Source organism: Tursiops truncatus, chromosome 20 (assembly GCF_011762595.2).
Source record: "Tursiops truncatus isolate mTurTru1 chromosome 20, mTurTru1.mat.Y, whole genome shotgun sequence".
In the NCBI taxonomy this organism is placed as follows: domain Eukaryota; kingdom Metazoa; phylum Chordata; class Mammalia; order Artiodactyla; family Delphinidae; genus Tursiops; species Tursiops truncatus.
Window position 1 is genome coordinate 8093688 of NC_047053.1, and position 26476 is coordinate 8120163.

At 44.3% G+C, this 26476-nt stretch overlaps 1 protein-coding gene and 1 pseudogene across 11 annotated transcripts in view; one reads left to right on the forward strand and one right to left on the reverse strand.

Annotated features, from left to right (window-relative positions):
- The window catches only part of NDEL1 (nudE neurodevelopment protein 1 like 1), a 64738-nt gene extending 39973 nt beyond the window's left edge, over positions 1 to 24765 (reverse strand). For 4 of the 11 annotated variants that reach the window (XR_004523858.2, XR_004523857.2, XM_019944138.3 and 1 more), the window contains exons 1-3: positions 24703 to 24763; positions 2411 to 2508; positions 870 to 1023 (exon numbers count right to left, since the gene is read on the reverse strand). Coding sequence is in view for 8 of the 11 variants with exons in the window: in XM_019944138.3 (XP_019799697.1) it covers positions 870 to 1023; positions 2411 to 2496 (240 nt within the window). In the remaining 3 variants the exon portion in view is untranslated. Of the gene's footprint in view, positions 1 to 869; positions 1024 to 2410; positions 2509 to 8878; positions 9036 to 24702 lie in introns of those variants that run through there. The other 7 variants (XR_012328772.1, XM_019944137.3, XM_073798319.1 and 4 more) reach the window with 4 other exon arrangements.
- A 492-nt stretch (positions 24766 to 25257) lies between these two features.
- Positions 25258 to 26205, forward strand: LOC101334931 (ubiquitin-conjugating enzyme E2 B pseudogene; annotated as a pseudogene).
- Positions 26206 to 26476: the final 271 nt, after the last annotated feature.

Here is a 26476-nt window from a genome sequence, read left to right on the forward strand (position 1 = left end):
ATAGTTTTCTTTAATAAAGGATGTAACTTAAGTAAGGGGTGGGACAGGGGTGGGTGGGATCCAAGAGATTCACCCACAATCTGAGTTGATGGTACCCCTCTCTCCTTTTTACACTATTTAAAATCAATGACACATTCATTCCAAGTGCCTTAACTCATATAAAATTAGTCAATCGTTCTCCTCTCAAAGAAATTTAATAATGATCTCTCTGAAAAGAGGTAAAATAGTGAAACCGTTGCCTTAAAAACCTCAATCTTGGTGGGGGAACCTCCGGGCTCTTAGGCTGAATGCAGCCCAGGTAAGCACAAAGAAGTTGACTGACAAGAGTTCAAATTCCCTATACCTCACCTTCCCCAAACCTACCCCACTGCCCCGACACAGGAATACCCCAAGCATCTGGCTTAGGCATGTGAGGAAGAGCAGCAAAAAGGGGTTAATCTTTCACTCCTGAAAATTCCTTGTTAGAAGGGAATTTTTAAAAACTAAACTCCAAAACTAAAGGGACTACAAACCATAATGAAATAAATGTGTATTTCATACAAATATAATTTTAAAGTGCCACACAATGAGGTACTCTGTCAAAACAAATAATCAGGCAGCTTTTGAAAATTATAGGAACTACAGCATAATATTATAGCTAGGAACATTGCAGCTAAAAAACTGACAGCTACAGTTTCCAAGTGAACTCCTGAACTCTAAACCACCTTTCCCTTGGTTCCATGAAAGCAAACAGTTTTTGTCAAAAATTCACTTTAGGCCTTTTTACATTTTTATGTTGCCTGCTGCTCTTAAGCTCCACCTAAAAGAATGTATTTCTCATTTTAATAAAACCCAGCAAATGAGGCACCAGCTTTTACTGCCACGATTACCTTTAATGCTTCCACTTCATACTTCAGTCTTTGGTTATCAGCTTGCAAGTCTCTATTTCTTTGTTCAGCCTGTACTAACTGTGCCTCCAACTCTGCTTCTAATTCTCTGCTTCCTTCCTGGAATTCAACTAGCTCATCCCGAGCTTCCTGGAAGCTAATCAGAAACAAAGCGGGAAAGATCAGTTATAGTAGGAAGCATAAGGATCATCCTGAAGATGATTATATATCAATTCAATAATTTTTGCCTGAACGTTATGCTACCATAAAATATACTAAACAATAAAGGCCATCTATTTTGCATCTCTTACTCTATATTCAGGATTCAATGAAAATAAATTATAAGCCTCAAAAGGATTCATTTTTTATACACTTCACCCCTTTCTTATTTAACATATTGATAAAGAAGCACATATTACTATCCACAAATTAGTTTAACATTTAGATTTGTTTTTTCAATGTAATTGGTTTCCTCTGTAATTCTATTATTCAATTTTATGCGTTTAAAAATGTTATTCTGAGAAGGGGTCCATAGGCTTTCCCCAGCCTATGAAGGCACCTATGGCACAAAAAGACTAAGAACCCCTGCCATAGACGCACACTTTCCATATCCACTAGCACAGTACAGTAACTGGCTTCAGCAACAACAGCGAAATAGCAATAAAAGGTTTGACAGGGCTTCCCTGGTGGCGCAGTGATTAAGAATCCGCCTGCCAATGCAGGGGACAAGGGTTCAAGCCCTGGTCTGGGAAGATCCCACATGCCGCGGAGCAAATAAGCCCACGTGCCACAACTACTGAGCCTGCACTCTAGAGCCCACGAGCCACAACTACGGAAGACAGCGAGCCTAGAACCTGTGCTCCGCAACAAGACAAGCCACCGCAATGAGAAGCCCGTGCACAGCAATGAAGACCCAATGCAGCCCAAAAAAAAAAAAAGGTCTGATAAGTCTTACTAAACTGTTAACCAAAGTTGGAAGATGTATATATATTTTAGAAAGATTTCATTTTAAAAAGAAATTTAAGATAAGTTTTGGTACTTAAAAGGTTATCTACAAGTTTTCCCAACTAATTGAAATGATTAAGATTTTATAAAAGGCTCCATATACCCCTGAAGCTCTTGCCCCTCCCTCAAAGCTTTGCTGGCTCCAGACACTGATAACACCTGCCTGAAGAAAGTCTACCCTATGAAGCCCTAGAGAGCTTATCAGAATCTCCAAAAGACCAAAATGATGAGGCAGAATCTGTACACCGAGCAGGCCAAAGATGGCCAAGAGCAGTAATAAGCTTTATAAAAGGAGGTAAACTACCAGGAGAAATCACAAATGACAGTTTTCTTACTATTTTAATAATTCGAGTAATATAAGGATTTATGTCATTTTTATATTATTTAAATACAAGCAATGCTATGACTATTTCTAGAATCCCAATCCTATATCAGAAACTCTAAATTTAGCTTTGCTAAAAAAAAAAAAAAAAAGGCACAAACTAGAGATTATGTATTCCAAAGCCCTCTCCTATTTTTAGGATGCTTTTCAACATTACCTTTGTTTATACTTCAAGGAAAGTTCCTTCCAATAAGCAGTTTCCTCCTTTAAACTTGAAAAATCTGGTATATCTTCACCATCCATGATCAAGAAAGCCTGTGAAATATTAAAGACGAAAATAAATTAATAGAGAACATAGGAATCTTAGTAAAAGTACAAAGTCTGGGACAACACTAAATCTGCAGCATTTTGGAGGGAGTCAAACACGAAAGATTCTAAGAGCAGTGAACTCTTCATTACAATAAGCTCAGGCACCTAAATCACTTCACTGCCCCTCTCACAGGGACCACCAGCATTGTGGACGGGGTCAGGAGAGGAGATGAACAAAGTCACGGAAGCCACGAGAAGCGCTTCTGGTGGCGGCACTAGGTTCTGGGGAGTTGACCCCACAGAATCATCCTGCAGCTGGTTCACAGCGAACTGATCTTCTGGGAATCAGGTGACAGAAAACAAGCTTACTGTTAGAGTTGCTACTGCTGCGTGCCCTTCTCTGTTGTACAATTGCTTCAAAACACCTGCTTGAAACATTTTATACCAGGTAGCCTTTCAAGGAGATCAGGGACCACATTCCCAATAATTTACTATCATTACATTTCTAAAAATTTCCTGTTAATTATCTTTTAAGTCCCAAGCTTCCTCCATAAGTCCACTAATTCTCCAACTTCAATGTTCTTTCACCTTGGTTCTTCTCCCAAGGCTTTCAGAGTGGGTTAAAAAATATCTATTTTGGGCTTCCCTGGTTGCGCAGTGGTTGAGAGTCCGCCTGCCGATGCAGGGGACATGGGTTCGTGCCCCGGTCCGGGAAGATCCCACATGCCGCGGAGCGGCTGGTCCCGTGAGCCATGGCCGCTGAGCCTGCGCGTCCGGAGCCTGTGCTCCGCAACGGGAGAGGCCACAACAGTGAGAGGCCCGCGTACCATAAAAACATATATATATATATATATATATATATTTAGTTAACCTTGCATTTAGACTGGCTACCTAAAATTCCCAACTGACTGTCAGGCCCAATGGAATACCAAAGACGTTGGGCTTGTCCTAGATTCACACCTAAGTGTTTCAGTCTTACCTCCTACAACCCTCTCCCCAAGCATCCTACGTTATATTCCAGCAATACTGTTCAAAAGTGTCCTAATGCACCATTCTGCTTCAGGTCTGGATATTTTCCCTCCCTGGAATAGCTCTCCTTCCTTGTGCATTTAGAAAGCTCCTATTTATCCTTTAAAACCTAGCTGTCACCTTTTCCTGTCCTCACCCAGACAGCACTAAAATCTCCCAAACTCTTGGCCCCCATGAATATGCTTTCATGCATATATTTACCACATAATAATGCATTTGCTTACACCTCCCCCTACTAGGCTGTGTATTATTCTTACTGATTTCAACCCCAGCACATTGCCTGCACAATAGCAGATATTCAATAATATTTATTAAATTAAACCAAAATTGATTCAACCTAATCCATACTGGGTAGCAAGAATTCAAGGCCAGCTTTAAAAGTAAATTAATAGGGACTTCTCTGGTGGTGCAGTGGTTAAGAATCCGCCTGCCAATGCAGGGGACACGGGTTCGAGCCCTGGTCCGATCCCACATGCCGCGGAGCAACGAATCCCATGTGCCACAACTACTGAGCCTGCGCTCTAGAGCCCGTGCGCCACAACTACTGAGCCCGTGCCACAACTACTGAAGCCCACACGCCTAGAGCCCGTGCTCTGCAACAAGAGAAGCCATCTCACCGCGTCGAGGAGTAGCCCCCTTTCGCCACAACTAGAGAAAGCCCGCACACAGCAATGAAGACCCAAAGCAGCCAAAAATAAATTTTAAAAGTAAATTAAAACTTGAAGTTGTAGAGAATACGGAATTCATCCAGCAGGACTCACTACTCACGAATGTTTGGAAAAGACATGGACAAGAACAAATACAGTACAAATTCAACTTGAGGGTAGGTATACCAAAGAGACACAAGAATGGCTTCTAGTTGAATAAAATGTAACTATCAATATATACATTTAGTGTGATGCTTTTGCGGCCTACTGTGACTTCTTACGGTTTTAGTCAAGTCTTTTCTGACCACATCGTCTATTATTACTTTTGGCATATTAGTCAATCTTCTAATTACCTTAAATTACCAATCAGCCTAAGAGTTCTCTGAAAAGAGATGGTCCTTGACATACGTGGCATCTCTTCCTGGCACTAAGCACAGCACTTTGCTCAGAGAAAGTACATAGTGCTTACAGACGTTTACTGAGCACCTACAATGTGTCAGACATTGTTAAGTGCTGGATAAACATTCAGTACACCAAATGCACCCTCCTCTAATCTTATTACCCCTACACTGGCACACTTTTGTCTGTTTTTCTACTCTTGAAGACACCGTTATAGCATGACAGCATACTAAAATGTAAAACCCACAGTTAGGAGTCCTGCTGAGACTGGGTTCTAGGGTTTCCACTCTGCCATTAAATTCCTTAATGGCAATTAAGCAATCTGCTTAATCTCTTAAAGTCTCAGTTTTTTCATCTAATAAGGGTTTGGACTATACTAGCTGACTTGTTTCTTCAAATATGTATACTGGTTAGTAAATAATACTGATTAATTCTATAATCCTAACTCTTCATCAAAGTTCCCAATTCCTATTCAATTTCCCCAGATGTAGGGATAATCTTATTTGTAACTGTAATTTAATTTGTAGTAAGGTGTGAATGAAGATGAGGCTAATCCAGTAGCAAGAGGTTTATTTGTATCTCAGAAGAGTATCCAGAGCAGTTAAGGGCATCTTCTCTAGATTACAAACATGCCTTTCTGGAGTTCAGTGACTGATGCTACTTCAGCATGTCAACATTCTATTCGCAGGTAGGATACTTTTACAGTTTCCAGTACTCCTGTTACTGTGCAGTATTTGATGATTCTGGCGATTGGTCCATGGGCCAAAGTCCTTATAGAAGTTCATAATGACTACTAGATGCCTCCCTTGGCATCTAACATTTACTTGAATGTATTTGAATGTGGAGCCAACCCTTCTACAAATAGGGTTAGGGTTGTTTTTATCTAGAAATGTTATCATTCACATGCCCAGTTTGAAACTTTTCTGTGTGAGGCTGTTTTTCATTGTTGCTGTTGACCCATTTATACAGTATCAGAGGACCTACAGCTGTTATTACTTTGAAGAGTGCTTAGCTAAGTAGTGTTCCCTGAGGAATCTCACTGTTTACACCTCTGGGTATACTATAAAGTGTCCATTTGTCCCTGTTTTTTGGTTCTTGAATAGGGCCGTATTCTTAATACAACTACCAATTTTTCCATCAGTGTCCCCTGGCGACTCAGGTTTTAAATAGCCTTTCGTGTGAAACTTCTTGAGAATCTAGTTCTATTTCTTGTATTTTCCTTGTCCAACTACTTAGCTCAGCATCAAATAATTCTAGCCAAATTATTTTAATATGTGTTTTTATTTCACACTCGCTTCTGTTTTCTCACTGAATCTCATGTGAGTTGAACGTAGACTACAATTTTTCTAATTAACAGGCTACTTTTACAAGTCACTTATTGGTCCCTCAAACAGTAATCTATGCCAGAAGCCTTTTACTAAAATGACCATCAGCTTTTCCAAACAAACCAATTAAAAACACTTAAGAGGGTAACAAGTGGTAGGAGCAGCACAGCATAGCAGTTAAGAGCCCTGACCCTGGAGCCAAACTGCCCAGGTTGGAATCAGAGTCCTCTACTCACTAGTTGACCTTGGGCAAGTTATTTAACCACTCAGTGACCCACTTCCTCACCTGTAAAATGGAGATAATAATTAAAATAGGGTTGTTATGAAGATTAAGTGTGTTAACATTTGAAAGTACTTAGTACGGAGTCTGGCACAGTAAACGCAGCATAAATTTCATTTTTTTATTTGGTTGCGCCGGGTCTTAGTTGCGTCGTTAAATTATTTTTAAAAACTGGTCGTTCAGTTGCAGACCTTTGAAGTATAACCACAAAATAAATGTACTTCAGAATTTAGAACATACAAATGATTCCTTAAAATTAATCACTTCTGGAAGCTATGTGCATATTTCAGTGATACCACCATTACTGAAAACATTTCTAAAACCTCTTCTGGAATAGCCTTGAAGAACCAGATTAAAAAATAAACAAAAAGCTCTTTCTTTGTGGTCATACCTCATTTCTACTGCCTAATTGTTATTATCCAGCTTTATCACTCTAATTTTATTCATGAGACTCAACCTTTACAGAAATTGGATTTTTTTTTACAAATAACAAAAATTTGCTACCTTCTCAGGGGCTATAAAGACAATCTGTTCATTTTGCTTCAAGTTACAGCAGGAGGATGTGTCCACTGTGTTATATGAAACTATGTAACTGGAGATATTAGACTACAGAAAGTCAATACAGAAAACTATACTGCTACCAAAAAAAAGAAAAAGCTTTAATGACACATCTACAATCTTCTGAAGCTGAAATGAAAGTAGATAATTATATACTCTTCCGCACTACCCAAATCTTCCCTCAATACCTTGTCCCATACAGATGGAGTGTGAACCCCAGAAGTATGACAACTTCTACATGGGGCATTATGATACTGTATGTGACCTTTAGATATCTAGCAACTGACAAATCAACTCATTTGGGTATAAAACTGCCTGTCCCAAATGCTATATTTACAAAGAAACTATTCTTTCTGCAATGCTAAGAAAATCCATTTCATATGATATTGTCTCCTTGTTAATAGTTGTAGAATGGACTAGTGAGACTGGAAGAGTTCTTCTGGAACTCACAATAGATAATAGATACCTTTTTACCAAAATTTTTCTACTCCCAAAGGTGACACATACAGAATTTTAACCTTTTCAAAGTCAATCATAAATATGGTCTCCCCTTTGGTCCTATCAAACTTCTTCTTCTACCTTATGAAGTGCTCAGAAACTTACGTCAGAAGTAATTTTAAGCTTTAGTAACCAAATTTATCCCAGTATGACTTAAAATGAGAATAAAAATAAGTTTTGGAGATGTCACAAAAGCAATCTAGGTTTTTACTGAGGTTTCTACTTAAGTGTTCCTCATCCAATTTCAATTTACTTAATTTAAAAAGCCAAAACAGAACAAAAAACAACTGCTTCATAAGATTTCTATCTGGACCCAGTCAACTTCAACCAGGGCTAACCAAAGGTTTTTTGTTGTTGTTGTTCCTTCTGATCTCTGATTTTAAATAATAACTTTAATAAAGGTTCAGAGGAGGTATTTTAGTTCCCCTTTATTCTCTTCAACACATGACTTAATGCTGCATTTTACCCCCTCCAACTTCATGACTTAGCAAAGCCATTACCCTGTTTCATAAATGGATTAAAAGCAGCACAATTTATCAGACAAAATAATTAGCCAGCAACCATGACCAAGTACCAGTGTAGGATTTCTCTCACAAATGAGTAGCAGTTCTTATCCTAGGTAGGTCTGCTCAAAAACATTCGAACACATCTCCTACTAGCTTCTGGTATATTTTTGGCAAACTTTCTACTTTGCTTTCTAGCTGAGAAGGGTATAAAAATCCCACAAAAAGAAACCAGAACTCCAAGCCGGGAGATGTAAATCCTGGACCAAGCGAAGCCCCTCACCGGCTGGTAGAATCCACAGTAGAAATCACTTAAGCCCCCACCCCATCTGGTCTCAATTTCCCCATCCGTCAAATGGCGAGAAGAGAATCAGGCACAGCCACTAACCAGGTGATGAGGTTCAAAGGAGATAGCGAGAGTATTCTGAAACGAGTAAAGGCGCTACAGAAATGTAACAAAATTATCAGGAGTGAAAGAACCCTCAGTTCCTTGGCAAAACGTAAAGGATTACTTCGTTGCTTACCAACAAACAAAAAAGAAAGGCCAGCACAAGCAACCCGAACCCGTTTGGTGACACTCTTCTGAACTCCAAAAGGGGTGATGAGCAGTTTGGGACAGGCAGTCACGGGAATGCCACCGGAGCCCAAGGTGGGCTGCTTCCGCTCTGGCCCCTCGCTTCTCTCCCGCGGGGAGTTCTAAATCCAACCCGGCTCCGAACCACCCCCCACCCAGGCTGAAGGGATGGGGGAGGGGCGGTGGAGGAGAATGGCTAAGCTGCCGCCACCACCTCCAACGGAGCCGCTCCTTGCGCCACCAGCGCCCGGGCCCATGGTGCCACGTCCCGGCCTTCGTCCCCGCCATCCCTCACCCCACCCGCGGACACGGGCACAGCCTAGGGAGACCGCCCGGCTCGCTCCATTCCAGGCGCCCCGGTGGGCCACACCTCGGACCAGGGCGGGAGGGGGCAGTTAAGAGCGGTTGGAACAGTTACCGCCGGACTGGTCGCCCCGGAACCCGGGCCCGGCCCAGCGGGGCCTCGGACACAGCCCCCGGGCTGGCAGGCTCCCCGGGGACAGGCCTCGGCACCGCCGACTCGGCGCGGCAGCCTCGGGAGCTGCCCCGCACCACAGGCTCACCTCCAATATGTCAAAAGCGCATATTCGCCACCGCTCGACCGCAGTCTCCTCTCCGCTGGCCTGGCCAGGCCCGCCCAGCCGCTCAGCTCCTCTCCCCTCCGCAGCCTTGAGCTCCACTCCGCGCACCTCCGCGCCCGCCTCCTCCCCGACACGTCAGAGGCTGCCTGGGTATCCGAGGCCATTCTGTGACGCACGGGGGCGGGGCTCTGAGCATGCGCGCGAGCGCGGGGGCGGCCTGGGCGGGGCTGTGGCGAGAATGGTGTCACGGGGGGCCGGGCCGCCCCGGGCCCGGCGCGCTGACGTCAAGCTGGCGGCGGCCTTCTGCGCCGGTGTTCCGGGCCCCACTGCGTATCGTTTGCGACCTTCGTGGTTCCCCAAAAAGGCTCTACGTTCGGGAAGGTGGCATCACCGTGGATGACAACTGCCTCCCGGTTTTCAGCCATCAAGTCCTCCAAGTGTCTGTTTCAGTGTTCCAGTTTATAAGAAGAACCTCGGCTCGGATTTCACCTCCGAGTCCACCTCGACCACCCAATTCAGGCGTATTCTAGCCCCCTCGTCACTCCCTCTCACGAACACCTCTGTTGTTTCTACGGCATTCCCACTAGCTGAAATTTTATACTACTTCTTGTCTTCCTCTAGTAAAAATGTAAGTTCCATGAGAACCGGAGCCTCATTCCTTTTTTATCCCAAAAGATAGCTTGGTCCCAGGCACAAAGTGGGAACTCACATATTTGCTGAATGAATGATTGGACTCGTTGAGGGGACCGAGGGAATATAAATATTTCCACTTGTATATTTTATATATCTAAGCGTATATTTATTCATGTAAATATGCGTATGTATGTGTTTTCATTCCCTTGGGCCCCCAACTAATGGAATCCGTTTTATTTATACATATTCCCCTCCAGAAGACTTGGAGAAGGGGGGGCGGGGTGAACTGGCTGAGATAGAGGAGGATGGGCAACTGCTTAGGGAGTGAAAACTTGAAGAAATAGAGCTGTTTTTAAAACAATTTTCGGAACTTTTGCTGTGTAATGTATAACATAATTCTCTCTGATGTCAGTGCTCTTGGGATTGGGTTTGTGAGGACACAGTGATGTGTAAGGTCTCAAGGTGAGAACAAGGTGAGCCTGGGAGGTCCAGTTATATTTTTGAGGGCATGGACATAAACAGGAGCAGTGCAAGATAGATTCTAAGAGGTGTCCAAATCAATGAAAATCTAAGAAGCAATTAATGGGATTGTGGGAAGGATGGCACCTCGAACTAGACTCTGAAAAGATCATGATAATAATAATGAGTAGTTCACTTTTGTTGTATGTACTGGCAATTGTGCTAAGTGCTTGGTTTGCATAATTTAATTCTCACAATGACCCCATGAGATAGGTGCTGTTATTATTCCCAGTCTACCAAAGAGGAGACCAAGACCCAGTAAGATGAGGTTGCCCAAGGTCACTTAACTAGAAAAAAGAGGACTCAAGGTTCAAACCCACCTAGTCTGGATTATCTAGCTCAAGAAACCACACTATTAACCACTACTCTACTGCCACTCAAGAAAGGGGATGGGCTTCGCTGGTGGCGCAGTGGTCGAGAGTCCGCCTGCCGATGCAGGGGACACGGGTTCGGGCCCCGGTCCGGGAAGATCCCACATGCCACGGAGCGGCTGGGCCCGTGAGCCATGGCCGCTGAGCCTGCGCGTCCAGAGCCTGTGCTCCGCAACGTCAGAGGCCACTTATTAATAACGACTACTTATTGGGCTAGAGCCCTGTGCTAAGAGCTTTACATACATTTCCTCACAAGCAGCTTGGGAGGCTAAAATTATTACATGCATTTTATATACTGGAAAACTGAGGCTCGGGGAGCTGAGGTTTAAACCCAAGCAGGTCTTAGTGCAAGCCCAGTGACCTGGGACATCATGGAAGCCTGTGACCTCAACCATCAGGGCACAGCTTCAGCCAGGAAAGCAGAGCCCCAGAGGTGATGAGCAGGGAGGCCTTCCTGTACATCTGGTGCCAAGAAGGAACAGTCCCACCCCAAGAGCAAATAAAGGCTGCAGCTCTGGTCCCTGCCAAGTCCTGGGAAACACACTGAGTCACCTAATGGCAGGCCAGGCCCTGCAGAAAATGTGGGCATCATCTTCCAGGCCACCACCCCTCCCACCCAGCCTGGACCAGAGCTGGTATTTGTCAGGACTGGTGTGTTGGCCCCATCTTAATGAATGGCCTTTGCTTGGCAGGGCTCTCAGAGGTATCAAAGCCCTGTACTGATCTCCCTCCTCTGTGTTGGTTGAGTTTTCTCCAAAGTTTCTCCCACTCCCTGCTTCCAGTTTGTCCATCCCAGAGAAATAAAGTGGAGGTAAAGATGGAAGGCAGCCTCTAAGGGGAACAGAAGTTACAATCAGCTTTGTGAAGGTAGAAAGGTGAGTGAAGGTTGCCCCACCCTCTGCCTTCATAAACCATTAGGAAGGGGTTTGCTGAGGCATGGGTCCCAATCCAAGGTGTTTCTTGGATCAAGCCAAGGTGGTCAAACGTCACAGTCCCTGAGAGCATCCCATCTTCCCTACCACAAACTCTGGGACCCGGGAAACAAAGGCCAGGTTCCAACGCTGGAAGAGGAGGGGTTGACCAGCTGCCTTAGGAGAGGTCTGGACACTAACACAGACTCCAGCCAATGAGAATGTGGACTCCAGCCACTTCACACACTCACAAAAGGGGATGCGGTGCACACAGGCCTGCCGTGAAAACTCTGAGATGGGGCATGTGAAGAAGCTAGTGAATCAGGAGAGCAGACACCTCAAAGGTTTGATTCAGTCTGATCTCCATATCTCTTTGGCCAACTGTTTTCTGCTAAGCTATAGGGGCATCAATCAAGCTGGGCAAGGGACTCCCAGACGCCCGCTAGTTACTGATGGCCTGCTGGATACATCCACGAGATTCCCATCACCACCTCCAGCTCTTTGTGTCTAAACCTCAAAGAGATTCTCCATTTGCCACAGCTGAAATTTCCAGAAAGGGTTTCACGTTTCTGTCAATGGTGTCATTACTCCCCTAGTCAGGAAGGCACAAAAGCCTCGTCAACTCACCCTTCATCATCCCCTTCCCCAGCTTTCACTTCACTCACGTGAAATGTAATCTGAAAGACTTTCCCTTCATAAACTCTCAAATACATTTCCAGTCTTCTGCCCCTGAATCTCCCCAGTCCAAAGTATCCCTTCCTGATCTTCTCTCCCTCATCCTGAACTTCTCTCCCTCAAATTTCTTGTTCCAGCCCTGCAGTGCACACCGCCATCAGAATAACCTTTCTAAAATCCCACTGTGTACAGAGCATCAAGGGCAACAAAACTTGTTTTGGCGTCCTACTGCTTTTGTGATAAAATACACACTACGAAGTCTGGCCTTCAAGGGCCTCCCAAAGCAACTCCAACCCACTTCTCCTGTCTCCGTCCTGCAGTTTACCTAGCTGGGTCTAATCAGACCCTCCACTGTGTACCCCAAATGGACAATTCCCTTCCTCTCTGGGCCTTTTATTGACTTCCACTGCCCGATGTGCTACAGCTGCTCCCTAGGGCCAGCCTGCATTCTTCTCTGCCTTTTGAAGTCTCACTCATTGCTACCTCTTCCAGGAAGCCTTCCCTGATACCTAAAGCCTCTCAGGAGGAAGGAACTATGTAGAACCCTGCATAGTTCACAGAAGACTTACTGAACACGGCCTTTTGGTCATGGAGGTGTCTGACCTCCCCCAAGGAACCAAAGCTCACTGAGCACAGGAATAATGTTGATTGTCCTAGTATCTGCCAGCAACAGGCACTTGGCAAACACTCATTTAACATACTTCAGTGAAAGTCACAGAGGGAATTCCCTGGCAGTGCAATGGTTAGGACTCGGCGCTTTCACTGCCAGAGCCTGGGTTCGATCCCTGATTGGGGAACTAAGATCCTGCAAGCCACACAGTGCAGCAGGTGAGCAAATGAATCAATGGTTTGGTGGCAATAACTCCAAATACAAGACTGACAGCACTTTCTGGAAAATGCCCCACATTCTGAGAAAAATTACCATATAGAGAGATTTTCACTGGTCTGAAAGGCTGAACTTAGGTGATGCTAGGTTACAAAGGAACTGGGATTTATATCATGAGCAATTATGACTTTTCTCTAGCCCCAAACTTAAAACTCAGTCTATAGGGACTTCCCTGGTGGCAAAGTGGTTAAGAATCCGCCTGCCATCGCAGGGGACATGGGTTGGAGCCCTGGTCCGGGAAGATCCCACAGGCCACGGAGCAACTAAGCCTGTGCACCACAACTACTGAGCTCGCATGCCACAACTACTGAAGCCTGTGCACCTAGAAGCTGTGCTCCGCAACAAGAGAAGCCACTGCAATGAGAAGCCCACACACCGCAACGAAGAGTAGCCCCTTCTTGCCGCAACTAGAGAAAGCCTGTGCACAGCAACAAAAACCCAATGCAGGCATAAATAAATAAATAAATAAATACTAAAAAAACTCAGTCTATAGCATCCACAATCTCCAAAGCAACATCTTTTGCTTTTGTAATTTACAATAACTACTAGGTTTTTTTTTTAATTTAAAAAAACTATACACTTGGACCTTGAGGTGAGAAGTGATTTGATAAAGTCTTTCACTCATCAGCTATGGGTTTATAGTGCTTGTTCTGTTCTAGGCCCTGGGGCTTCAACCATATAAGTATAAAAAGCACACCCCACCCCCATGGAGCTCATATTCTAATGGAGAAGACAGTAAGCAAATAGACAAATTTATTTCTGTCAGGTCATGACAAGTACTATAAAGAAACACACTAGGATAAGAGGATAAGGTGTGGCAGGGGCTGCTGCCTGAGGGAAAATAGGGCTTAATGGTCAGGGGATTCTTCTATGTAAAACTGTCAAGGCCCTTAAAATAAAGGGCAACAGAGATGTGAAATTAAGAACGTACAAATATGTGCAGGTGCCTTAAATAGAGAAGTTTATCTTACTTTCCATCATAGTGCCTGGCAGAGAGTGGCCACTCAGTAAGTATTGGTTGAATGAATGACTTGCTAGGTGGTCTACAGAATGCCAGAGCCTTCAACCAGATGGTAAATTTCCCCTTCCAAGATAAGGAATGATAACCAGGTCATGGCTGATTCAAAAATGTCCACTCCTGTGCGCCCCTGTGTTCATAGCAGCACTACTCACACTAGCCAAGACATGGAAACCTAAATGTCCATCAGCAGATGAAAGGATAAAGAAGATGAAGTATATATAATCTATACATATACAATGGAATATTACTCAGCCATAAAAAGAAGGAAATAATGCCATTTGCAGCAACATGGATGGACCTAGACGTTGTCATACTAAGTGAAGTAAGTCAGAAAGAGAAAGACAAATATCATAGGATATCACTTATATGTGGAATCTAAAATATGACACAAATGAACTTATCTATGAAACAGAAACACAGAAGAGACTTGTGGTTGCCAAGGGGGAGGGAGGATTGCGTGTTTGGCATTAGCAGATGCAAACTATTACACACAGAATGGATTAACAACAAGGTTCTATTGTATAGCACAGGGAACTGTATTCAATATCCTGTGATAAACCATATGGTTTCATGAAGAATATGAAAAAGAATGTGTGTGTGTATATATACACAACTGAATCACTTTTCTGTACAGTAGAAATTAACACAACACTGTAAATCAACTATACTTCAATAAAATAAATTTTTTTTTAATGCCCACTTCTGGTGGGTCCCTAACCCTTGACCCAGCCAGCCATCAAGAGCTCAGCCTAGGGCATCCCTGTACCGAAGGGAAAAGGAACTTCCATTTGTTGCCTTTATCGCATCTTCGGTAGCTTCTTGAGCAAACAGTGCTCACCAACTACCCAAAGCAACTCGGGCTCCCAAACCTCAGCTCTTCCATAGAATTTGTCCCCTAAATTTCAAACTCCAGTTGGCTGTAAGTCAACAGAAAGGCAGGAAGTGGGTATGATGACTTTGTCATGAGGGGTTTTAGGTTCCAAATCTCCTTGCTCTTCCTTCCCTTTCTGTGGTGTCTGAAAATGCGGCCTGCTTCTGGCCCTGGCAGGATGCTTCGCCCTCTGAGGGCCTCCAGGTGTAGCTCGCTGACAAGTGGCTCTTGCAGGTGAGAAAAATGAGGACAATTTAGGTAAAGCCTGCAACAACAGGCCTTCCCGCCGGCGTCCTGCCCTGGTTACTGGTAGCAGGAAAGAAAGGGCCCTCGTCCTCATCTGGGGGGCAAACTGAGGTTGCCAGAGTCTCTTTCCCCTATCGATGGACCCGGATATCCTGCCGTGCCCCCAGGAATCTCTCGGAGCTTCCCCATTTCTTCCCCAGAAGCCTACCTGAACTGTGGACTTCCTCCTGTTCTGGAGCTGTCTGCAGCCTCGTGGGCTTCCTGGCTTCAGGGCCTCCACTCCCCCAAGCTTCGGTCTTCACTGTCAGCCCTGGCCCCCACCCCAGCCCCTTCATGGTCACTACCCACACCCCAGAGTGACAGCCACATCCACAGAATAGGATGGCACAACACTGCTAATTTGGTTAACACCTGGCAACCCCAAGGGCTGCTGACATCACACCTACATAAACAGTGTAACTGTCCCCAGACAAAAGCGGCATCTGCTCATTCACCTTTGCACAGACGAGGTGGCAGCAGTTTTGCCTACTCCCAAACCATCCTAATGAAATGACAGGGCTTAGAAGAAATGGAATGTTTCTTACCAACCTGAGCTGACTGTCACCAGGCAATTTCAGCCAAACTCCCATTACCAGTAAACCAATGAGTCAAAGTTACCAGGAATGAAAGATCATGAATTCAACCATCAAACAAATATAATTGAGTGCCTGGCACTGTTCTAGGCCCCAAAGATAGGGCAGGCAACAAAACAAGCTTACAGAAAAGAAGGGAAAGAATGGAAACCGAAAACAGATAAAGAAACATTAGCATGTCAGACAGTTATAAGTACTGAGGAGGAAAGGAGCCAGGACTTTTCAATATTTTATACTTAGGGTGGCATTAAAGGCAGCACCTGGCGTGTGGTAGGCCCTTAACATTTGTTGAGTGAATAAAAAACTTGCAGAGAATGTTAGGTTCTGAGTTATTTTCGTTGCTCTCTTCTGCTGCTCCGTCTTTCTCCTTTTTCTTTCTTTCATCAAAGCACTTTTATCATTTAGAACTCTACTAAAAAACTCCCCTATTAAAAAATGAGCAATTGACAAAATTGAAAAACACAGGGGGCTAACAAACATATCACATTCCACCTTGCTCCAAATCAAAACCATTCAAAGTAGCAAAGCAAAGAAGGGATTCTATATTTCATCCAACAAACATATAAGATTTTTAAAACATCAGACTACAAAGTGGAGACAAGAACACAGAGAAACCAGCACTCTCGTGTACGGTGCGAAGTGGGTGCCCCATGTGTGAGTTTTCCTGGCAGACAGTTTAGTGGCGTGAGCCAGAAACTTACAAATATGCAGCCCTTGCGATCTAGCCTCTCCTAGGAATTTACCTCAAGAGAAGTTATCAAGGATGTGTGCAAAGATTTATCCATGAGGATGTTCATCAAAGCACTGTTTGGCAAAAAAATTAGAAACAACCTACACGAAAAGATCCGTTAAGTGGAATTATGTGATAGCCACACAATATAATAGTAGATAGTCGGTAACAATGATGGTATGAAAGAATATTAACAATGAAACAGATGAATAAAGCAGTTAACTCAACAATATGTATAATAGGATCCCACTTTCGTAAAACAAATGCATACATATGTTCTACCTAGAAAATGTCTCGAAAGATAGATACCAAAATGATGTTAACAGTGGTCATCTATGGAAGGTGAGATCACAGGTAATTTTCTCTCATCTGTCCTTCCTTTTTTTTCTTTTCTGTATTTTTAACCAGAATTAAATATTTTTTTGTTTCTTTTCTGTATAATTTTTTAAGTTTTTTTTAAAAAAAGAATGCATCCAAACTTAACAAAGCAAGATCATTTCCTCAAAATTCTTTCCAAATGATTTTCCTAAGTTTGTGGCTTTAGGACCATTTTAAAATCCAGCCTTTCAGCCAAGTCACTCTAGCAGAGACAAGAGTGACATGGCACTCAGGTGTCGGTGAGCTTCAGTAGGAGGGCTCCTAATTCTATAGCACAGATCATAAGAATTCATTCCCTTCCCTGGTGGTCCAGTGGTTAGGACTCTGCACTTTCACTGCCAGGGGCGCAGGTTCAATCCCTGGTCAGGGAACTAAGATCCCGCGAGCCACATGCCGTGGCCAAAAAAACCAAAGAATTCCTCCTGCTATGACTCCCTAGTTAGCCCAATCTGATGTTATTCTCTCCGGTAAACATATATGTGCTGGTTCCACAGGTGTAAAGTTTCCACCCCACAATCTTTTAAATGTCATATCTTCTACACATCCATTAACTGACGACATAATGATATTTGGGACTTTGATAGAAGCATCTGGGACGTCAACTATAGGTAATCTGGAATGTAAGGATTGCTTCTCCAGGGGTCACTTGTCTGGTGACCATTGTCTAAATAAGGGGATCAATACCCTGACCATTTATAATTATAACCTAATATGGTAAAATGACAGTCCATGGGACCTGAGGCAATTTCACGCTAGTTTTCATCTATTCCTGTGCAGTAACAACACAGGCCTTGATGTCCACTTTGAAAATTGCAACAAGGGGGTTTTGGGGGCCTCTACATGGAAAATATCTTCTGCTCAAAATTAGGAGAAAGGGCTTTACTCAGGAGAGTCCTGGCCACAGAAGCCAATTTTGATTCATAAATGCTGAAATGCAGAAATAAATGCTGAAATACAGAAATAAAACATCCTAGGTTTGCTGTTAATCACAGTAGAAATGTCCCTTCTATAAAAAGAAAAGAAGCATCCCTTTGGAGGGATGCAGTCCAGGCAGAAGAGAAGACATTAATTAAAGTGCTGGGGGCAGGATAAGCAGGGAGCAGAGGAGCCCTTTCTTCAAGCATGTTGCTGTTTCAACCATTTTCGAAAGTCTTCTGTTGACAGGATGGTTGTTAAAACCCTGATAAAAAGATATTCGAGGAAGCACAGGACTTCCCTGGTGGCGCAGTGGTTAAGAATCCGCCTGCCAATGCAGGGGACACGGGTTTGAGCTCTGGTCCGGAAAGATCCCACATGCCTCGGAGCAACTAAGCCCGTGCGCCACAACTACTGAGCCTGCGCGCTACAACTACTGAAGCCCACGCGCCTAGAGCCCGTGTTCCACAACAAGAGAAGCCATAGCCATGAGAAGCCCGCGCACAGCAACGAAGAGTAGCCCCTGCTCGCCGCAATTACAAAAAGCCCCTGCGCAGCAACGAAGACTCAACACAGCCAAAAATAAATTTAAAAAAAAAAAGATATAAAGCAAGAGGCCCAGACACACAGAGGAGGTGATCAAAGGGTGGCAAGATCCACCCTCCACCTCGAGCCAAAGGTGCAGGCACCACCCCTTCTCAGGGCTCCCCACCCTGGTGTGAGAGCCCAGTCCCGCCTGCTCGTCTTCCCTAACCTCCACCTTAGGAATTCAGGTGTTTGCTCCTCTCTGGAGAATCAGCTCCATCATTGGTGATTTTGCTTCCCTTCTCTGAGCCTCAGTTTCTTTATCTGTAAAATGTGCAGGTTGGACCAGATGATAACAGTTCCCGCACCCTCCCGGGGCGCTTAGACCCTGCCTCTCCTTGGCCAGTTTGCCCAATGTGATGGCAGGGTCAGCCCCGTCCTAGATGGGTGGGGGTAGGTGACCAAGAACAGTCTCATTCCTGCCAGCGTTCCTTTGCTATGCCTCGGGATCGCTGAACTTGCAGAATAAACCGCCTTCAAGTGCATCTAACATCTGGTGTTTTCATTTCCTGAAGCTGCTGTAACAAATTACCACAAGCTTAACGCTTAAAAACAACTCAAATTGATTCTCTTATGGTTCTGGAGGTCAGATTCCAAAATGAGACTTATGGGACTAAAATAAAGGTATTGGCAGGCCTGGTTCCTTCTGGAGTTTCCAGGGAGAACCAGTTCCTTGCCACTTGCAGCTTCTAGGGGCCACAGCGTTCCTGAGCTCATGACCGCATCACTCCAGTGGCTGTTTCTGTTATCACATTGCCTTCTCTGACTCCTGCCTCCCTCTTATAAGGACCTTTCTGATTACGTTGGGCCCACCCAGATAATCCAGCCCAGCAGGGGGAAGAGGAGGAAGTTTATTCCCTGGGGAAACTAACAGAGACGCTCCAGACCTGGGACACTGAGCATACGGGAGAGCAAGGCTGAATCAATACAATATAAAGGGAAGCGGGGGACTTCCCTGGTGGTCCAATGGTTAAGACTCCGTGCTCCTAATGCAGGGGGCCTGGGTGTGATCCCTGGTCAGGGACCTAAAGATCCCGCACATGGCAACGAAGATCCCACGCGAAGATCTCGCATGCCATGCTCGACTAAGACCTGGCACAGCCAAATATTATAAATAATAAATAAATGTTTAGAAAAAAAGAGGGGGGAAGCCGGAGAGGAAGGGGGAATACTTCAAAGGCTGAATATCAAATGAGACCCCAGCTTCCTTCCCTGATGGTCTCCCAGAATGCCAACAGCCTGTACCCTCCAAGCAGGAGATCGGAGAGCTCTTCTTAACAGGATAATCCCCCCATCGCAAAATCCTTAACTTACAACCACAAAGTCCTTTTTGCCATAAAAGGTAACATACTCACAGGTTCTGAGGATTAGGACCTGGACACCTTTGGGGGCTATTATTCTGCCCACCACATCTGATGCTCCAATTTTACCACCTTCACGATATTTGCCATTTCTGCTTTTCATCTTTGAATTTTTCTTTGAATCAGATCACTTTCTAAGAAAATGAACTTAAAAAATAATCATATTGGGGACTTCCCTGGTGGTCCAGTGGGTAAGACTCCGAGCTCCAAAGGCAGGGGGCCCGGGTTCGATCCCTCGTCGGAGAACAAGATCCCACATGCCGGAACTAAGAGTCCATGTGCTACAACTAAAAGATGCCACATACCACAGCTAAAAAAAGATCCCATATGCCGCAACAATTATCTCGCATGCCAGAACTAAGACCTGGTGCAGCCCAAATAAATTTTTTTTTAAAAAAACAATCATATCTATGAAATTATAGAATTGATTGCTAGTCGTATTTTCCCTACTATTTCATAAGTTAAATACATGACTATTAAGATGTCAAATGTTCAAGGACCTATGTACAGCACAAGGAACTCTACTCAATATTCTGTAATGGCCTATATGGGAAAAGAACCTAAAAACGAGTGGATACGTGTATATGTATGACAGATCCACTTTGCTGTATACCTGAAACTAACACAACATTGTAAATCAACTATACTCCAATAAAAATTTTAATATATATATATATATATACACATTAAGAAAGATGTCTGTACACCTGAAAATATCACAACATTGATCAACTATACTCCAATACAAAATAGAAAGTTTAAAAAAAATGTCAAATGTTCATCTCTGCACCACATAACATCACTGTGCGTGCCACCAGTAGTACACAGACTGTCCTTTGGGGAAAAAAAATAGAACCAGCCTCCTGATTTTACAGAATAGGGTAATTTATCCAAGAAGGCACAGCAGCGAACAGCAAAACTGCAGCTACACCCTCGACTTCTTCCTCCTGTCTCCGTGCTCATTAATCACAGCTTGAAAGGATGTCAGCGTTTTCTAAATAGCATCTCGCGTTGGTGATTCATATCATTTAGGGCTCAGTTCCCCTTCGGCTACATTTCCGGGTATTTTATATTTGGAAAGTGGGGTTTCCTATTGCTTCCCCTATGGACCAACATCCACGCATCCTATTTATCTGTGTTGAGCAGAGGGTGTTTACTTGACCCACATCTGGACAGCATCCAGGTCCCAGGGAGGAATGCACTGCAAAGGGAGATCCGAGGCCAGTGGTGATTTTGTACTGTGCCCCTTGGCATGTGTCCCAGCTGCTGACTGAACCTGGAAACAGCTTTTAAGAAGACAGAGTTCCTTTCCAATACACAGGGTGTGGGATGATATAATTGCCCTCCTTTTACATAACAACTGGCATGCAATAAAAATAGCTTTCAGAAACGAAATTGAGTTATTTGTAATGAGGTGAATGGACCTAGAGTCTGTCATACAGAGTGAAGTAAGTCAGAATGAGAAAAACATACCGTATGCTAACACATATATATGGAATCTAAAAAAAAAAAAAGGTACTGATAAACCTAGTACCTTTTGCAGGGCAGGAATAAAGAGGTAGACATAGAGACTGGACTTGAGGACATGGGGTAGGAGGGGGAAGCTGGGGCGAAATGAGAGTAGCATCGACGTATATACACTACCGAATGTAAAATAGCTGGCTGGTGGGAAGCAGCAGCATAGCACAGGGAGATCGGCTCAGTGATATGCGATGACCTAGAGGGGTGGGATAGGGAGGGTGGGAGGGAGGCTCAAGAGGGAGGGGATATGGGGACGTGTGTATGCATATGGCTGATTCGCTTTGTTGTGCAACAGAAACTAACACAGTATTGTGAAGCAATTATACTCCAATAAATATCTATTAAAAAATTTTTAAAAAGCTTTCATTTATTGGATACTTCATCTGGGACAGGTCCTGTGATAAGTGCTTTACACACATCCATTTACAACAACCCTATGAAGTAGCTATTAGTGTTCCCGCTTTACAGCTGAGAACACCATGTCTCAGAGAAGTTAAGCAACTTGTCCAGAATCACACAGCTAGTGTGACAAAGTCTATATTCATAGAACCTCAGAAGGTAAAAGAGAACTCAGAAGGTAAAAGAGAACTTCTACCTGAGATGAGGAATGCCAATGAGGAAACCAGAGAGGTTGAGCAACCTGCCCAAGGACACACAGTTTAATGACAGACTCAGGGAAAAAATTCAGGTCTTCAACTCTCAGACCAGTTTGTTCTTTCAGGTTTTCTCTCTCTTAAGCTATTATTTCTTGGATGATTTTTTTCAGATGCCTGCCTGGTCAGCTTCTTTTTTCTCATTATTGCATACATCTTTCCTCCCTGGTGCTTTTGCCCCTCATCATTTTCTCTCTAATTGAAAGCTGTGGAGGAATCTAATGAGAATCCCAGAGTGACCCTTCTCCATCTCTCCCTCTGACCCACAGAAAAAAAAAGTGCTAGAAAAATCTCCCTGAGTCTGTATAATTTGGAATGAGTAATAATTTAACCAGAAAAGGATTAATGTTTACCTTCATCCTTTCCCCCAAAAAAAGAAATTGCTAAGCAGATACACAGTGGAAAACAAGATTATATGGGGACATGACCAAAAGAGGAAATTGTTAATGCAAATTTTAACCCAGTAAGACCCTAAATGTCCATCAAAGGGAATTGACTGAATCAATGATCATATATCCACACAATGGAATACCAGGTAGCCACGAATGATAATGTAATAGAACACTGTGTAATAATATGAGAACAAATTATGATTAGTAAGTCGAAAGCATGAATACAAAATAAAATGACTCCACTTTTATAAGTATATACCCACAGGAAAAAAAGACTGGAAGGATATATTTATAACTGGTGGCTATCTCTAGGCGATTTATATTTTCTTTTTTGTGTTTATCTGTATTTTCCAAATTTCCTACAGTGAACACAGATTACTTTTATAATCCAAGGGAGAAAAAAATTCATCAAATTCTTGACATAGTCATTAAGAACTGCTGTTTTCTGAAGCCTATGCTCTGAGATCACATATACAAGAAAATAAGGGATCGACCACAAACCTCTTTCCTGAGCTGGCCATATGTTAACAATTTAACAATTATCCTACTCCAGTAGAAAGATGAGCAATGAACATAAATAAGTGGTTCACTGAAGAAATACGAATAATAAAAATAAATAAAATTTAAAAAAATAAAACAAATGATAATACCCAGTTCTGGCAATAGTGTGAGGAAGCCAACACTCTCAGACAACACTGGTCCAAGTGAAAATGCTACGGCTATAGCAGTTACCACAATGGATTGAATACAAGTATCTCCACTTCCTCCTGAAACATCACAAAAAAGACAGGACAAATTTTTTTTTTTTTTTTTTTTTCTGCGGTACGCGGGCCTCTCCTGTTGCGGAGCACAGGCTCCGGACACACAGGCTCAGCGGCCATGGCTCGCGGGCCCAGCTGCTCCGCGGCATGTGGGATCTTCCCGGACCGGGGCACAAACCTGTGTCGCCTGCATCGGCAGGTGGACTCTCAACCACTGCGCCACCAGGGAAGCCCAGGACAAATTTTAAAAGGTAGAAACCCATCAGGACAGAGTACGGGAGAGCAGACGTCAACAGACTTGGAAGACAGCAAGCAGAATGGTGAATGGCAGCTGATGGACTGCATCAGAGAAGGCTGGAAACTGAATGCCAACCAGAAGCAAGCAGGGTGTGCCTCTGAACCGCAGAAAGGCCCAGGAATTGGAAGTACCAGCTATGTCAGAAGACGGGGTGGGGTGGAGCCAAAAACAGGAATGCTGTTGAAAGCACAGTGTGTTTACAAAGCACTCAGACTTCACAGCCCAGGTAACTGACCAGCCAAGGCATTTAGCTCTCCCTCTGCCCAGCAGGAGGAGAAGGCTTCTCCTCTGGAGAAACTAAACCAGAGAAGCTCCAGAACTAGGGACACTGGGCACACCAGAGGGCAAGGCTGTCACTACACTAGAAAGGGAAGTGGGATAAAGGGAGGGAGGATTCTTCAAAGGCTTCATATCAAACGATGAGACCCCCAAATTCCCTCCCCTACTGACCCTCCAAGAATGCTGGCAGCCTGGATTCTACCCTCCAGGCAGGAGATCAGAGAGTCTTTCTCAACGGAACGAGATGGCTTGGGACTTCCCTGGTGGCGCAGTGGTTAAGAATCTGCCTGCTAACGCAGGTGACACGGGTTCGAGTCATGGTCTGGGAAGATCCCACATGCCACGGAGCAACTAAGCCCGTGCTCCGCAACTACTGAGCCTGCGCGCTAGAGCCTGCAAGCCACAACTACTGAAGCCTGCGCGCCTAGAGCCCGTGCTCCGCAACAAGAGAAGCCACAGCAAAGAGAAGCCCGCGCACCGCAACGAAGAGTAGCCCCCACTCGCCGCAACTAGAGAAAGCCCGTGCAGCAACGAAGACCCAACGCAGCCAAAAATAAACAAATAAATAAATTTATTTTTAAAAACAAAGAAAATGAAATAAAAGTAACCTCTAACCCTGAGAATGCCGTCTTATAGTTTACAAAACACTTTCACAATCATTGTCCTGCTCAAGCATCACAAACATCCCACAAAGCAGAGACATTTTACAACTGTGTCGACCAGAAAACAGGTTCACAGGAAAGTGACTTGCCCATAAATAAGGCAAGAAGCCAAGACTTAATCACAAGCCCCAACTTGGTCAGCCTGGCAAAATTGCAAGCAGCACACCGGCTGCGTCTCAGTCAACCTCAGATAAACCTGTCTGAACCCAAGGAGGTCTCTCTGCAACCCAGAAAAATGCTACCTGGGCAGCTCAGGTAATATACAACCAAATCAAGGTGATGGGATTTCAGGAAACCACCAAAGCCAACCCCTGGTATCACCCCCAAACACAGAGACACAGCCAACTTCACAAACTGACCTCAGCCTCTGACAGTCCCCTGACCACATGGACAGAGAGGGTCCACCAGGAGCCCCCCACCCCAACTCTGGCGTGTTGCCAGCTGGCCCTCACCTGGCCCAGACCTTGTCCAAGCTGACCCCCCAACTCCCCACCATCCCAACGTACCTGGTCCCGTGTCCCAGCCCTCTCTGATGAGATCAACAGCAGCACAAAGCAGCCGGAGCTGAAGCCGCTGAAACAAAATAGAAATCAACAGGAAGTGTGAGAATCACCTTCTGACAAAAGAGGCACAAGGACAGGAAGTGGGTTCAGGCCAGGAAGGCTGGGGCCGGCCTTCTAGAAGTGAGGCAACCCTGCCAGCCTCATCGCTCAGCTGTTGTTGAACAAGACTTCAGGGCTGGGGAAGGGAAAAAAAACAAATTCAAGCCCTAACTCTTTAGCCGGAACTTCAAGCTTCCCCATGTCCACTATATGCATGTATGTCTCCGGCCCTGTATTTGAGGGGAAAGGCGAGGGGAAGAAGAGATGCACAGAGCCTGGCACAGCACACATGTGGTACTTAAAAGAAAGAACTTGAAGTCAGATAGCCTCCACTTACCACTTTTAGCGGCGAGACCTTGAACGGGTTGCCGTGCGTCCCCGCATTTTCCCAAAATGAAATGCCGTACTGACCTCACACTATTGTTTGGGCTTAAATGAGATAACGTGTGTAATTGGCTTCATATACATCCAATTAGTCCCTTTAGTGGGTTGTGGCATCCCCCCTCCTTTCTGCCTCTCCAAATCTGACCCACTCCTTTAGTCTTTATCAGGTCAGACCATCCTGGTCTGAAGAGTCACCCCAAACACCTCTCACCTCCACAGCAGCTGCAGGTCCCGTGTGTCATTAAGTCCCACCACGTAGGACAAGCACCATTGCTAAGAGCTGCTACTGAGGCCCTTCACTGATCATTCCTTCCCACGGTGATGTTTACCTCCCCAAGGTCACCCAGAGAGGGAAAGGGCTGCATGGCTTTGTCTCTGTATCCCCAGGAACATCCAGCAGAGCACTGGAAGTTAGTCCATAAATGTTCATGGACCTTTAAGATGCTATGGGGCTTTCAGACTGACTGCGGGCAGCTGGGGAGCATGCCGACCCGCCCTGGAGGAGGCTTATGCGGGATTTCAAGTGATTGCAAGAGGATCCACCTGTGGGTGTCAGTGGCACACCATCTGAAAACAACATCATGCACTGGAATGCAGTTATATTTGGACCAGAAGGGACATCCTTTGAAGATGGTACTTTTAAACCAGTAACAGAATTTTCTGAAGAGTATCCAAATATACTGCCAGCTGTCAGGTTTTTATCCAAAATGCTTCATCCGAATGTGTATGCTGATGGTAGCACATGTTTAGATATCCTTCAGGATCAGTGGAGTCCAATATATGAAGTAGCTTCTCTCTTAACATCAATTCAGTCCCTGCTGGATGAACCGAATCCAAATAGTCCAGCCAATAGGCAGGCAGCACAGCTTTATCAGGAAAACAAACGAGGAGATGAGAAAAGGGTTTCGGCCATTATTGAACAAAGCTGGAATGATTCACAATACACAACTGGTCTGTTCATCTTTTTCATCATTGTTGTGTGTAATTTACCTCGCAGTAGAAAGGCTAACAAATTTTAAGTGCCACAGGTTTTAAGGATTCTACAGGAAAAAAAAGTCCTTCAGTTTAGAATCTACAAAAGCTAGTGTATCTTGATTAATGTACTTTTTATTGCATGGTGTGAACTAAGTTGTTGCTTACATGAAGGTGTAATATATCCTGCTTGTATTTTCTCCAAGTGTATAATGTTACTGTGGAGTTTTCATGACACAATCTGCACATTTTGTAAATCTGTACTTTTTTCAAATATTGAATGCCTTATTTTTGAATTCTTTAGATATTTTTAATTGGAGGA